This window comes from Lissotriton helveticus, chromosome 6 (assembly GCF_964261635.1).
Source record: "Lissotriton helveticus chromosome 6, aLisHel1.1, whole genome shotgun sequence".
In the NCBI taxonomy this organism is placed as follows: Eukaryota; Metazoa; Chordata; class Amphibia; order Caudata; family Salamandridae; genus Lissotriton; species Lissotriton helveticus.
Genome location: NC_136067.1, coordinates 1,229,367,423 through 1,229,381,925, shown reverse-complemented (window position 1 = coordinate 1,229,381,925; position 14,503 = coordinate 1,229,367,423). Strand labels below are relative to the sequence as shown.

At 42.4% G+C, this 14,503-nt stretch overlaps 1 protein-coding gene across 1 annotated transcript in view; it reads right to left on the bottom strand.

Moving 5' to 3' along the window:
* LOC144762658 (uncharacterized) overlaps positions 1–14,503 on the bottom strand; it is a 1,356,333-nt gene that overhangs the window by 996,110 nt on the left and 345,720 nt on the right. Inside the window, exon 10 of the mRNA XM_078647891.1 lies at positions 12,107–12,133. Coding sequence (XP_078504017.1) covers positions 12,107–12,133 — 27 coding nt within the window. The remainder of the gene's footprint in view (positions 1–12,106; positions 12,134–14,503) is intronic.

The window sequence follows — 14,503 nt, the reverse complement described above, 5'->3', positions numbered from 1 at the left end:
ATATGTAAATGTATTAATTGGTAGTAATATTTAATTAATTGGTAATTAAATAATATTTGTTAATTAATTAAAATGTAATTGGTAATTATTTTAATTTAATTGATTAATTGCTAATTATGTTAAATTAAAGGGGTATTTTTAGGGTTCAGGGTCAGTTTTTAGTTTTTGGGTAAAGGGGTATTTTTAGGGTTCAGGGTCAGTTTTTAGTTTTTGGGTAAAGGGGTATTTTTAGGGTTCAGGGTCAGTTTTTAGTTTTTAGGTAAAGGGGTATTTTTAGGGTTCAGGGTCAGTTTTTAGTTTTTGGGTAAAGGGGTATTTTTAGGGTTCAGGGTCAGTTTTTAGTTTTTGGGTAAAGGGGTATTTTTAGGGTTCAGGGTCAGTTTTTAGTTTTTGGGTAAAGGGGTATTTTTAGGGTTCAGGGTCAGTTTTGGGTTTTTGGGTGAAGGGTTTTTTTAGGGTTCAGGGTCAGTTTTGGGGTACAGGGGTACAGGGGTACAGTGTAAAAATAAAGTAAAATTAAATTTACATTAATTTAATTTAATGAAATGAAATTAAATTAAATTATATTTAAATAATTTTAAATAATTTAAATAAAAAAAAATTATTATATACTTACCAATACTTACGCTGTAATGGTAGTGCGTTGTAAAAGTTGCGTTGTAACGTCATATATCCACTGTTGCACTCTTTGCAGTGGGAATAGTAATTTTGACTCTTTTGTATTTGTACGTTAATAATATTGGCTATTATTTAATTAAATTTTGTTACTATATGTATATATGTTTTAAGAAATATGATTAAAAAAATATTATTTTTTTACTTTCATTAATTATTTAATTATTAAAAGTTAATTTAAGTATTGTTAATTATATTTTAGTAATGAATTTTTTATATTAATGTAATTAAACATTGTTTTTATTAAAGTCGATATTTTTTACAACGATATTTTTGTAAACGATATTTTGTACTCAATATTTTTGTACTTACCTGTTTGTACATACAAACTCGATATTTTGGTTGTAGATATTTTTTCCTCGATATTTTGGGTAGTCGATATTTTGGTAGTCGATATTATTTCAGTGATCCGGGGCAGAGACCTGAAAGGAGTGATCAGCCAAGAAAGATGCAAACCGGGCCAGGGCCTTGCCCTTGATCCTGATCTCCTCAAGCCGTTGAAGCAGAATATTATGGGAGACCGTGTCAAAGGCCGCACTGAAGTCTAATAAAATCAGGGCTGAGGTTTTGCCCTCATCTAACGTGGCCCATAGCTGCTCTGTTACTGCCAGTAATGCCGATTCAGTACTGTGTCTGGGCCGGAAACCATTTTGAGACCTGTCCAAAATCTCATTTGCTTTCAAATACTTGGGCAGAGCAATATTTACATAAGACTCCATAATCTTGGCCAAATATGGAAGCAGAGAAATAGGGCGAAGGTTCTCTGGCAAAGATATGTCTAGTGTGGGCTTTTTCAGCAAATAAATAACCTTAGCGTGCTTCCATGATTTGGGGATCGCCACAGTTTGGAGTGACATGTTTATCAATTCCCGACCCTCAGTCAAGAGGCAGTCATGGAATTTCCTTAAGAGGTCAGGTTTTAAAGGATCGTCAGGGAGCCTGATTTGACCTTAGTTGACAGAACATCTATGTCTTTAGGGGACATGGGTGGCAGATCTTGTAAAGAATGAGATTGGACTGTCATGGTGGGGTTCTCTAAAGATTCGGAAACTCCCTTCCTTGTGTCAAGTGCACTGTAAATGCATTCCACCTTATTGATAAAATGTTTAGCTAGTGACTCACATTGTGTATTGGAGGATTTGATGTTATAGACCTCCACAGGTCTATTTTTTTTTTTTTTTTTTATGTTTGTAAAGCACTCGATTGCTGTGGCGTCTTGGCGCTAGTGTGTGTGAATCCAAATCCTGAAAGCCACAACCTGTGCCAGTCTAAGTTTAAAAAAGCAGCGTGTTCAGGCTCTTCCTAAACAGCCTCCTGTTTGGTTGGAATCTCATGTCCAGAGGTAATCTGTTCCACAGATGTGCTGCCCTGTTGGATAGTGTCCTACCTCCCCATCTGGCTCATTTGACTCTGAAGGTTTTAAGATGTCTCCTAAATTGGTGGATCTCAGAAGACGTGGGGGAACATAAGGCGTGAATAGTATGGAAACTTCATCGGCACCCCCTCCATAGAGTGCCTTATGAACCAAGCACAAGGCCTTGAAATCAACCCGCTGCTGCACTGGTAACCAATGCAATGATTTAATACCTGATGAGGTAGGGCAGCCCCTCGGTATTTTCAGAAGCAACCTGGCTGCCGCATTCTGAAGGGACTGGAGCTTTCCCATCTGCATTCTGTCTATGCCCATAAACAGGACGTTGCAGTAGTCTAATTTGGAGAGAAAAAGGCTCACCATCACCGTTTTCTGTAAATGCTGTGAGATGAATGGGAAAATATTTCAAGTTTTTAGGAGAAAGAAACAGGACGATGTCAGGCTATTAACCTGAGCTGAGAAGTTTAACTTGTCATCAAAAATGACCCACAAGTTCCTAACCTTGGAAACCGGGGCCGGGCATTTCCCAGCCTCGACTGGCCACCATGAGTTGTTCCATACGGGGGATACCCCTCCAAACTCTATCACCTCTGTTTTGTCTGTGTTGATCTTCAAAAAGTTGTGGTTCATCCAGACAATGATCTCAGATATGCAAGCGTGGAATTTAGCAGCTGTGACCTCAGGCTGTTTACAGATGGAAATAACAAACTGTGAGTCATCAGCGTAGGATACCAACACGAACCCATGTCTTCTAATGAGCCTTGCTAACGGGGTGACATATATGTTGTAAAGTATGGGGGATAGGGATGATCCCTGTGGGACCCCGCAAGGAAGATGGAAACTCTTGGACTCCAGTCCATCCCAAACCAACCTTTGCTCTCTCCCTTCCAAAAAGGAGGCGAGCAAGGAAAGTGCAGTATCCTCAACCCCTAGATCCTTCAGCCGCTGCACTAACACGGTGTGATTCACGGTGTCAAATGCAGCTGATAGCTCTAGGAGTATGAGGGCTGCCCTACCCCCTTCGTCAACCACCCGCCGAATTTCCTCGGTTGCAACAATCAGTGGAATGCCAGGCACGAAAGCCATGTTTGGATGAGTCTAATAGCTTGTTAGTGTTTAGATAATCACTCAGCACTTTGTTCATTGATTTCTCAATGACCTTCGCCACCATAGGTAATCCTGCAATCGGGTGGTAGTTCTTTAGAACCTCCGGGTTTAGTTTTTTTTTTTTTAGTAAGGGCCTAATGGCCGCTTGTTTCCACCGAGCCGGATATGATCCCGTTGTCAGTGCTTGGTTGATAAGGGGCGTCAACTTTTCACAAATCTTCTTAGGGGCTAGATGCATGATGGCAGGGGGGCAGGGGTCACTTGAGGAGCCTGATTTTATGGAGAGGAGCAGCTCTTGCACCTCCTTGTTTACCACTTCAGGGAAACAAGAGAGCTTGCATTGCGTCGCCAGCCGGACATCCTCTGGATTATGTATAATGGCGGTCTGGAGTCCCTGAGCTATTAGAAGATCGTCATATATCACCTGTACTTTATTTTGAAAGAAAAGGGCCAGATTGTTATACATCTCCTGATCAGCCTTAAAAGCATTGTTCTGCTGAGGTTTTGCCAAAGAGTTAACTACTTTAAAAAGTTCTTTACTACAGTTGACCGCATCTCTAATTTTGGTGGAAAAATATTGCTCTTTGGCAGAAATTATCTAATTTTTGTAATTCTGCATTGCAAGGTTGTACATTGTTTTGCTGCTTTCACTATAATCTTGTCTCCACCGGCTTTCCGCTCTTCTACATTCAACCTTTAGAGCCTTGAGCTGAGGACTATACCAAGGAGAAGATATCCTTGGCTTCCTTAAGGTTATCTCTTTCTCAGGGGCTACCTGTTTAGCTGCCGTGTTAATCCATTCGTTGAACGCAGAAGCCGCTGCGTCAATATCAGATATGGGTAGGTCAGGGCCCATATTCAGAGCTGTCTCGAAAACACTGCCCTGAACCTTTTTCCAGCCTCGAACCTTAACTTTACCAGACTTCGTCACAGGCTCTCGGCCAGGATTTGTGGTTCTGAGAGTGAAATAAATAGCCTTGTGATCCGTCCAAGTCAAAGGCCTTATGTCTCGGAACTTAAGATCGGTATTGTTAGTGAAAATGCCGTCTAACGTATGGCCTGCCTTGTGAGTCGATCTAGTGACTATTTGACTGAACCTGTACGCCTCTAGGGTGTCTAACAGTTTGGAGGATTCTAGGTTATCTAACAAGTCTAGGTGATAATTGAAATCTCCCAGAAAGGTGAGGGGCAAGGCATCAGTGCAAGAATCTAACAGGGTCTGCAGAGCATGAGAGAAAGCTTGCCTTGCCCCGGGCGGGCGGTAAACTAGGTATCCCGGGAATGAAGTTGCATTGTTTATTTTGATGCAAAAACGTAGTGCCTCTGCCGGCAGGATTGATATGGCTTCAGTTCGTATCTTAAAATGTTCCCGGTGTATAGTAGCTATTCCCCCGCCCCCCAAACCTCCTTTCTATCATGTGATAGGAAGGCACAACCCTCTGGCACTGCTATATTCCAGTCGGGTGCGGAGGTATTGTCTGACCATGTTTCCGTCAGGAACAGTATGTCTGGCGAGAATGCCTGAATCATGTCCTCCAGTTCATATTTATGTTTTCCCATGTAGCATACATTTAGTATTATCTGAAAATGTCAGTTGTCTATCATTAGTTGGTCCCCCCTTATTGATAGGCTTTTCCCATGCTTTCCCTCCTACCTGCCTGTCTGATTCCACTGATGTTTAACCCAGTGATTCCCCTATTCTGTCGCTCTGTTCATACCGACTGCTACTATCTACAAAAGGGAAAGGTAAATGGTCAGCTGTCTGACCGTCTTGAATGCTTGAAGCTGTGCAAGAAGCAATGAGGGGCCGAGGGACAGTTATCCTGGCAGCAAGGGAGCTGATCACGGTCGTAGGCATATAGTGGCAAACTCCCAGGGGTCCTGGCCCAAGGCCCGGGCCAGGCGTGGATGGGCGCAGACGGCTTGCCTTTGGCGCGCCTTCGGTGGGCCAGCGGCGCGCCGCTGCGTGGTCGCCTCAGCATTTGTTTAAATGCTGTCGGCCAGCAAAAGACTAGAGCGCCAACCCCAGGTGCAGTGCGGTTCCGCCTAACTTCCGGGTACCGCTGGGGTCGAGCGCGAAGACCGGCAGGAACAGGGAAGAGCAGGAAAGTGCAAATTTCTATAACGATTGTGCAAATACGCTAATTTAAAAACCTAACACAGTATATATTAAAGAGGTGCCAATAAACTGTCTAGATCTGTTGCAAAGTGGAATATCACAAAGCAGGATTATGTAGGATTGTGCAAATACGCAAATTTAAACCTAACACAGTATTTTAAAATAGTGCCAATACGCTGTATCAATCTGGAACAAATTAAAACTTCCACGGAGCACTCACACACACAGACGCGGCCGCCTCAGCATTTGTTCAAATGCTGTCGGCCAGCAAAAGACTAGAGCGCCAACCCCAGGTGCAGTGCGGTCCCGTCTAACTTCCGGGTACCGCTGGGGTCGAGCGGGAAGACCGGCAGGAACAGGGAAGAGCAGGAAAGTGCAAATTTCTATAACGATTGTGCAAATACGCTAATTTAAAAACCTAACACAGTATATATTAAAAAGGTACCAATAAACTGTCTCTATCTGTTGCAAAGAGGAATATCACAAAGCAGGATTCTGTAGGATTGTTCAAATACGCAAATTTAAACCTAACACAGTATTTTAAAATAGTGCCAATACGCTGTATCAATCCGGAACAAATTAAAACTTCCGCGGAGCACTCACACACACAGACGCGGCCGCCTCAGCAAGCGTTTAAATGCTGTCGGCCAGCAAAAGACTAGAGCGCCAACCCCAGGTGCAGTGCGGTCCCGCCTAACTTCCGGGTACCGCTGGGGTCGAGTGCGAAGACCGGCAGGAACAGGGAAGAGCAGGAAAGCGCAAATTTCTATAACGATTGTGCAAATACGCTAATTTAAAAACCTAACACAGTATATATTAAAAAGGTGCCAATAAACTGTCTCGGTCTGTTGCAAAGTGGAATATCACGAAGCAGGATTCTGTAGGATTGTGCAAATACGCAAATTTAAACCTAACACCGTATTTTAAAATAGTGCCAACACGCTGTATCAATCTGGAACAAATTAAAACTTCCACGGACCACTCACACACCTGTCTTTTATGAGTGAAAAGATGGTTATAGAGGGGTTGGGGCTTGACGAGATCAGACTGACATAGAACATGTCCTTGGTCTTTTGAACTAGTTAATTATAAACTTTAATTGCTTTACTATAAGTAACTGTTGCAGTGGAGTCATAGGCAATTCTCCAAGCCTGTTCTAGGATTTAGCTTTTTTTTTTCATGCTCAGGATCTCGTTGTACCAAGCATGGGTTTGAGCGCCTTGAGACCCTCTGGGTATGTAGTGCGCTATATAAATTATTTGACTTGACTTGACTTGACTTGAATACGCTTGGCAGAGATCATTTTCCTCAGACTACAGTGATGTTGTTAATCCAGCCCCTAAACACGCTATCAGCTGCCTCTAAGTCAGTAGACCATTCTGGGCGGGACAGGTTTAGGGTGGATATAAAATTGGACACGTCCAATTTGTGCCAAGGGCTCTTCACAGAAGACTGACAGTAAGAGCGTATAGGGGTGCCTACAAAACAGAGGAGCAGAGAAAAGAGGAAGTGATCTGTCCATGTCAGAGGGAGGGGTGTGTTAACCTCCAGAATCTGAAGATTCGAAAATACCGGATCAAGTAAATGACCTGCAGTATGTGTTGGTCCCTCCAATAACTAATATGTTAGTTGGCAAGCATCCATGTCTCCCAGGAAGTTGGCCATCTCATGGGAGTTAAAGCATTCCAAATGTAGGTTCAGGTCTTATATAATGCTTACATTGGCTGCTTCTAAAACAAGAGTGGATGCAATGTGGACCAAGGCTTCTTGAGAGTCTTTTGCAGAGCCTGGTGGATGGTAAATAAGGAGCCTTGTAAAGGTAAAATAATAGGGCAGAGTAATTTTAAAGAAGGCCCTTTCACAGTTTGGAATAGTCTGTGGTGTAATAGTGCAAGAGAGCTCCGATTTAAATATGACGGCTAGGCCTCCACCCCTCCCACTCATCCTATTCTGTGCTCACATCATATAGCCTACAGGAAGAGCCAAGGCCGGAATGGGCACAGAGTCAGTGGTAAGCCAGGTTTCCGTCAGAAATAATATATCGGGTGAAGAGTCCTGAATGAGATTGAATATCTCTGCATGATGTTTTGCAAGGGATCTGCACTTAAGGCTGAGAATGGTAAAATATGCCAGACCTTAGGCCAGAGCAGATGACCCTAAACTCATCTAAGCTCTAAACCCACATTTAACGCACTGCCCTTGGGAAGTGTCATAGTGCCATTTCTAGTGCCCACAGGGAGTTTTGGGTTGTAGGGCAAGCAAAAGTTCCTGTGTGTAAATTTGCCTTTGGGAAATCCCAGGGCCAGGGGTCCTGACTCCTGGTGACGTCCAGTCGCCCTTTATCAGACACAAAACTATGGTTGCCCCACGGGGTATTTACGTGGTGAAAACTGGCACATAGGAGGGTATCCCAATGAATCTATGCTTGGCCTATATTTTTCCGTGTTTACATGGCATCACACTCCTGAGGTTGAGCGAGATACTGATTAACTTGCCTGAGGGGGTTCAACAGCATGGGGGAGATTTCAATGCAATACTTTCACCAGATTTAGACAAACATGCCCGAACCCACATTACCAACTGGGATCCAACACTGTCCGAATTTGTGATGGCCCTTGGCCTAGCAGATACATGGTGCACACGACACAAAAGAGATCACCATTACACCTTCCTTTCCGGGGTGCATTTAAGCCTCTCAAGATTGGACTATATTTTTACACAGGTTGCCCAGCTGGCTAAAGTAGCTGAGGTAAGACACTTGGCCCGAGGGGTTTCAGACCATTCCCTGGTACGGTTAGAAGTATGGGGACGTGCCAACACAACCCGGGGACTGCAGCCTATTAATGCCTGGTATCTGGAAGATGCCAAGTTCACGGAAAAGTTAGATAAGGCTACAATCACTTACTTCAAAATTAATGAAGGGTCAGTAATCTCCAAGTTAATATTCTGGAAGCCTTTAAGGAATTTATGTGAGGCACTGCCTATTCACAGATAGTGGGGCTATGCAGAGATCGAGTGAAAGCACTTTTCGCACGAGAGACCAAAACACAGTCCTTAGAAAGAGAGAAAGTTAGCGCTCTGAATGAAGATCAGATTTATACCCTTTGTCTCTGACAAAAAGAATATAGAGATTTAATGGAACAGAGGGCGGAAAACATATACACTTTGCACCAACAGCTTATTTATGAGGGAGGAAATAAAACGGGGAAGCCGCTCACATAGCTCGAAAAAATAGACCATGTAAGAAGATGGGTACCCCAAATAGCGATAGGGTCAGGTGAAAATAGGTACAGTCGGTAAGGGATCTCGGAGGCATTTGCGCAATACTATGAGCAACTATATTCACCACCTATCCAATGGTCCAGTGCAGAGATCCATGACTTCCTCAGAGACATTAGCCCCTGACCCTCTCGGAGGATTACTGAGACTATTTAGAGGCAGATATCGAACCATGCAAAATAGAACTTGCAATGCGAGCACCCAATAACATGTCCCATGCCATGTCAGCTGGACACTTTAAATACCTAGGCATCTACGTTATCATGGACCCCGTCCTGTTTTACCGCTTGGATTTATCCCCCTCCTGGAACGTTTTAAGGCAGATGTCGAGCATTGGAAATCTCTGCTGTTTTCCTCATTGGTGCGAGCTGCGATGTTAAAGATGATAACATCACCCCGAATGATCTACACTTTGCAGAATACCTCTCACCCAGTGCCAGATAGCTTCTTCCAATCCATTGATTCCCTACTATGCTCTTTGCTCTGGAACGCGGCCCGCCGAGAACTACTCTTACCAAGTTAGCACGTATATGATGGAGGTACGGTCCTTCCAGATATAAGAAAGTATTACTAGGCGGCGCATCTAGCGATAGTGAATAATTGGGTGTTAGCCCCCTGGGACGACACAAACTACAGGTGGGAGCGGCTCTCCATGGGGCCCGGAGGAGTTCAATTCATCCTCTACAGTACACCGAAGGGCAAAAACTTACTTCCCCAGACACACACAATAGCTCAGATATGGTGCACCGCTACGTCCTTTTTGGGATAGATGGGGAAATTAACTGACATGACTCCACTATGGCATAGTGATGCACTGTTACAGTTACGTGACCTGTGAGGATTTAAATCATGGCACTTGATAGTAATTTCCACACTGGGGGATGTTTGGAGGGATGATAATATACTCACTTGGGAAGAGTTACAGGCCCAACATGAACTGGATGGCACTGAGGCTTTCAGATACCTCCATCTCCGACATGCCCTCAGAGCACATATCCCGAGGGAGATCCCCCCTGTCAGAATACTCCCCACTTTAGGACAGAATCCTAACTGAAACATTTAAAGGAGACAGTTTCTCTAATGCATGGAAAATTCCAAAACATTTCTCCTGAGCTCCTGGTTGCAATGAGATTTCCTAAGTGGGAGGCCGACATTGGAGTCTGTGAAGACGGGGAGTGGGAGGAGGCGCTAGGGACAATCAAGGAGGTTTCTATACAGACGGAGTTCAGATTGATTTTTTTACGCATATTGCACTGATCTTCCTATGCACGCACAACTCTTAGATGTATGGGGGACGCCACCACGGACCTATGTCTGAGGGGCTGCCGAATTAAGAGAACCTTCTTCCACACGTTATAGATGTGCCCAAAAATTCAGACTTTCTGCATTGACCTGCAGAAAATATTAGGAGTAGCGACTGGAGAATCCACCCAGGACCCGCCCCCCACAACTGCAAAGAAATGCATTTTACAAATTTGGGGAGAAAAGCCGCCACCATCTGGCTCTCATCGGGCCTTGTAGTGGGTAAGTGAAATATAGCAAGACTATGGGGAGGAGTTGAGGTTCCCCAGGTGGGAGACTAGGTGATGATTTAGATTTGTGCATGATTAATGAGAAGCAAATATATCAGGGAAGGGGCTGCCCATACAAGTGGTAGGAAATATGGGCAGGATGGCGATCCTACAGAGGGCTAAATTGGGAGACTACTCTCAGAAGGAACGATGATGTGCGGGGCACACTCTGTGCCTAGTCGTACTGAAATGGTTAAACATGCAGACTGTCTTCATTTAACTTCATTTTCTAGTGCGATTACTCATGGTCTCCAACAATAATATGTTGTGTAAAAAAAATGCTGTACAAAAGTCTTTCTATTCTGCTTTTTAGATTATGTATTTGTATGTTACATATAACTCAATAAAAAGATCAAAAAAAGAGTGTCACTAAAATTATAAAATGTAATTGAAGCCAAAGAAAAGAACTGTAAACCCAATTTTCCATGTAAAAAGAATTAGCAGCACCTTTTCAAAGAGATTGCACCTTGGTCAGTTTAGACTGGACCCCACAGTGCTGCAAGACCAATAGTGTTAATTCTCAGTCTGAACTTTAACATGGATATCTGGAGAGCTGCACCCCCTTCCCCGCACCAATATTTCCATTACCAATGAATTTTCGTATGACACTTTTGTTTGTACTTTTGCGAATTAATTATACATTTCACATGCATACGCTGTACCTTTTGCCATGCTTTCTGTAGACTTTGAAGTAGAAATATTGAGCCTCATTTACAACAATTTGATGCAGGGCAGCACCTCAAGTCACTTTGCTGTGCTGCCCTACGTCAAAAGAAAAGGGCCTGAATGCGCCGCATCTTTGAGATGCCCTCTTCCACTGACCTGGCACACAATGGCTGCCTTGCGCCACCACAGGCACCCTTGTACCACAGGGCAAGGGTTTCTGTGTTGTAGAATTATTGTTTTAATGCAGGAAGGGACACCTACCTTTGAAGAAATAATGAATGGAGGTTTTTCCCTTTTTCTATGTGTGCTGCAGAATGCAGGACACATTGCAAGAGGAAAAAATGATGAGAAATAAATTTATTTCTTCTTGTTACACCACCCCTGGGGAAGGTGCACGATTTTGACGCATTTCCAGTTTTAAACGGTGTTGCAAATCTGGCAATGTGTGAAATACCATTGGAGTATAGCGATCTCAACGCCCAAGGCACGCCTCCCCAACGCAGTGTGAGGCAATGTAGCAACTTGAGCTGTGTTGCCTTACACCATATCTACGTGGGCATGAAAAGCCATGCAGGGAGACTTTTCGTTACCTCGTAGATATGGCTCTGCACCACTAGAACGTCAAAAAAGTGATGTTACGGCTGTGCACAGGGCTTGTAATTAAGCCCCATTGTTTTCTGAAAGGGATTTATTTACTATTATGTGTATACCTAGCCAGACAGCATGGCTTACGTAAAAAAAAAAAAAAACAGTGCAATTTTGTGATTTGTAGTCATAAAGCCGTCTTTTAATGATAAATGAGAAAATATATATTGTTTTTAGTTTTAAAAGAAACATCTCAACATTTCAACAGTGTTTAAACTGCAATACATTCTCAAATCCCTAGATTTAAGTTTGGTAGCTAGAGAGGCACACAACATCAAAGCATGTTTGCATTTGTTTTGGATGTGATGGTATGATGATCCATAATCACCTTAACATTGTCTAACACATACTTGTCAAAAGCACTGCAAAACGCTAGAGGTTGCAAGGCTGCGGCATGCTCGAGTGTGCAATGGGGAAATCCAAGTTCACAATGCATCATTTTAAAAAATATGGGAACAATGAGATGTTAGGTACAATTGTGACACATAATCTCATTCTCTCCAAGCTGACCACCTGCTTTCTTCTCAATGTGCCTGATACTGTCACATGCTGTAGGCGTTTTCCCATGCTGACAACAGCTAGCATTAACAGCCTTGCTAATGCAAGCAAATATACGCTCAGCCATCTTCACAACTTTAAATAAGGGCAGATAAAAATGCAATCTCAACGTACTTGTTTTCTTTTCTGTGATAGCTTGGGCTGTGAAAAAACATGGAATAAATGTAATTAAAAAGAGGAACCTACCCTCTTAAGAAGTTCTCTAACATGCTCTAACATAACTACTCTAGATGCATTTGTTACGTTTGCTGTGTATTTCTAAGGTTATATTTCCTTTTCTATGTTGATGAACGTTTTTAAAATAGTTTTAATGTAAGTATCTACATTCAAGCAAATCACAGTTGTAAACTTTTTTTCTTGCCTCAATTATATTATAGCATAGTTAACCAACGACTTCATGCAACAACACTCATCCAGTACCATCCACTCATTCAGTACCCTAAGGTGAAGCGCATTCCAAGAGGTTTAATGATTTCTCTTTGTCCTATGTTGTTTAAATTTAACAAACTTTTCATGACAAGATGGTTTGCTATACTTAACTAATGTTCGCTGGATCTTATTCTTTTGATCATAGAGGAATTGTCGCACATTCTTAAGGATTTGACCTCTGAGATACATGATTTTAAAGCAGAGCTGGAACAACTCCTATGCTCTGACATTTGGACCAAAACTTTAAACAAGATTAATGAAAAACTTGATGAACACGCAAAGGAGGTACACGAACGCAAACTCGCAAAATCAAAAGGGACACAATCGATTATAAATTTGACGAGGTCTACACCTGGGCATATGCGTACACTCAGCGACGCATATTTAAGACAACGGAAGCATCGATGTCAGAAGAAAGTATAGCAACGGAACAAGACAAGTTACCAACACGTCCTCCAGCATAGGGTATTTAAATATCTCAGATTCCTCATATACTATGCAAAGCACAAGTGCCAGCTCTAAGGAGTCTTTTTTAGCATCAGGCCAAACCTCCAATCATTCACCAGAGGAACAAGTTGCAGCAAAAACAAACGAACCAGGAGTGGACAAAAGAAACAAATCCAGAAAATGTACGCAGGAACCCAAAAAGGACCTGATGATGAATATTTCAGACATTAATCTTACATCGCTTGAACTTTCAATATTAAATAAGGGTATGACATTCGTTCCCACATACTCTACCAACATGCTGGAAACAGAAGTATCACTGTTTAAATTAATGCGTAAACGATGGATTTTTCATCACCTTGCACAAGATGTCAATGCATCGCCAAAAAACGTAGAAATAACCATTAAACTGAAAAGCACGTTCATGCCACCTATCCCTCACAAATCCTTGGATCTATTTGAGTTATTGGTGAAAAAAGACCTGGAACAAATATCCGTGAAGTCAAATCAATGGAAAAATCGAACTTGCAAAGAATTTCCTACACTGCGCAAACTAGCAAAAAATACCAATTTAACATTCCAGCCAGCTGACAAGGGTGGAGCCCTTGTTGTGATGAATAAGACAAACTATGAAGCAAAAGTTGAAGAGCATGTTATGAACGGAGATACTTACATCATTCTGGACTCAGACCCCACTATCACTTTTCAAAACACTCTCAGTGAGATTCTGACGAAGGCCATGGATTCAGGATGGATTGATAACACCAAAAAATTCCTGACATCTGACTATCCATCACATCCACATATTTATCAGCTGCAGAAGATGCATAAAAATCAGCAAGGCCCACCGTATCATCTGATTGTAGCAGCATGCGGCTCTCTACACAAACCAGTTGAAAGGTACTTAGATTATTTTTTACAGTCTCTAGAACAAAGATGGGTATCCTACATCCAAGACACCACGCACTGTCTCAATAAATTGACTCATGTACAAGCTGCTATTGATGAAAACACCTGGCTGTGTACCATTGATTTTGTGGCACTGTACACATCTATCCCCCATTCTAAAGGAATAGAGGCAGTTGAATGGATGTTACTCAAGAGTGATTACAAAGAGTCACACAACATTTTCTTACTGGAACTTCTGCAGTTTAGTCTGTATCACAGTGTTTTTTCCTGGAAAGATCGTTTTTTCTTACAACGCGCTGGAACATTAATGGGTTTTACGGGGGCACCCTCCTATGCGTACATTTGTATGGCCAAATATGAAGCTACGCACATTCTTCAGAATGCATCATGGACAGATCATCTACTCATATATCACAGATACATCAATGATATTTTACTGTCGTGGCTTTGTCTGAAAGAACAATTGGAGGAGTGTATTTGCATCTTGAATCAACATAATCCCTGCACCAAATTCATTCAAACATCAGTCAATTGTCCATAAATTATCTTGACACTTTGATTGAATTACATCCAGGGCGTCTACATACGAGAGTCAATATAAAACCAACGGACCAAAATAACGCACTCCATTTCAAAAGTTTCCATTCTCCGTCCTTAAAAAATCACTTACCACTATCACAATTTATCCGAATCAAGAGGATTACTTCAGACAGTGACACAAGTGAT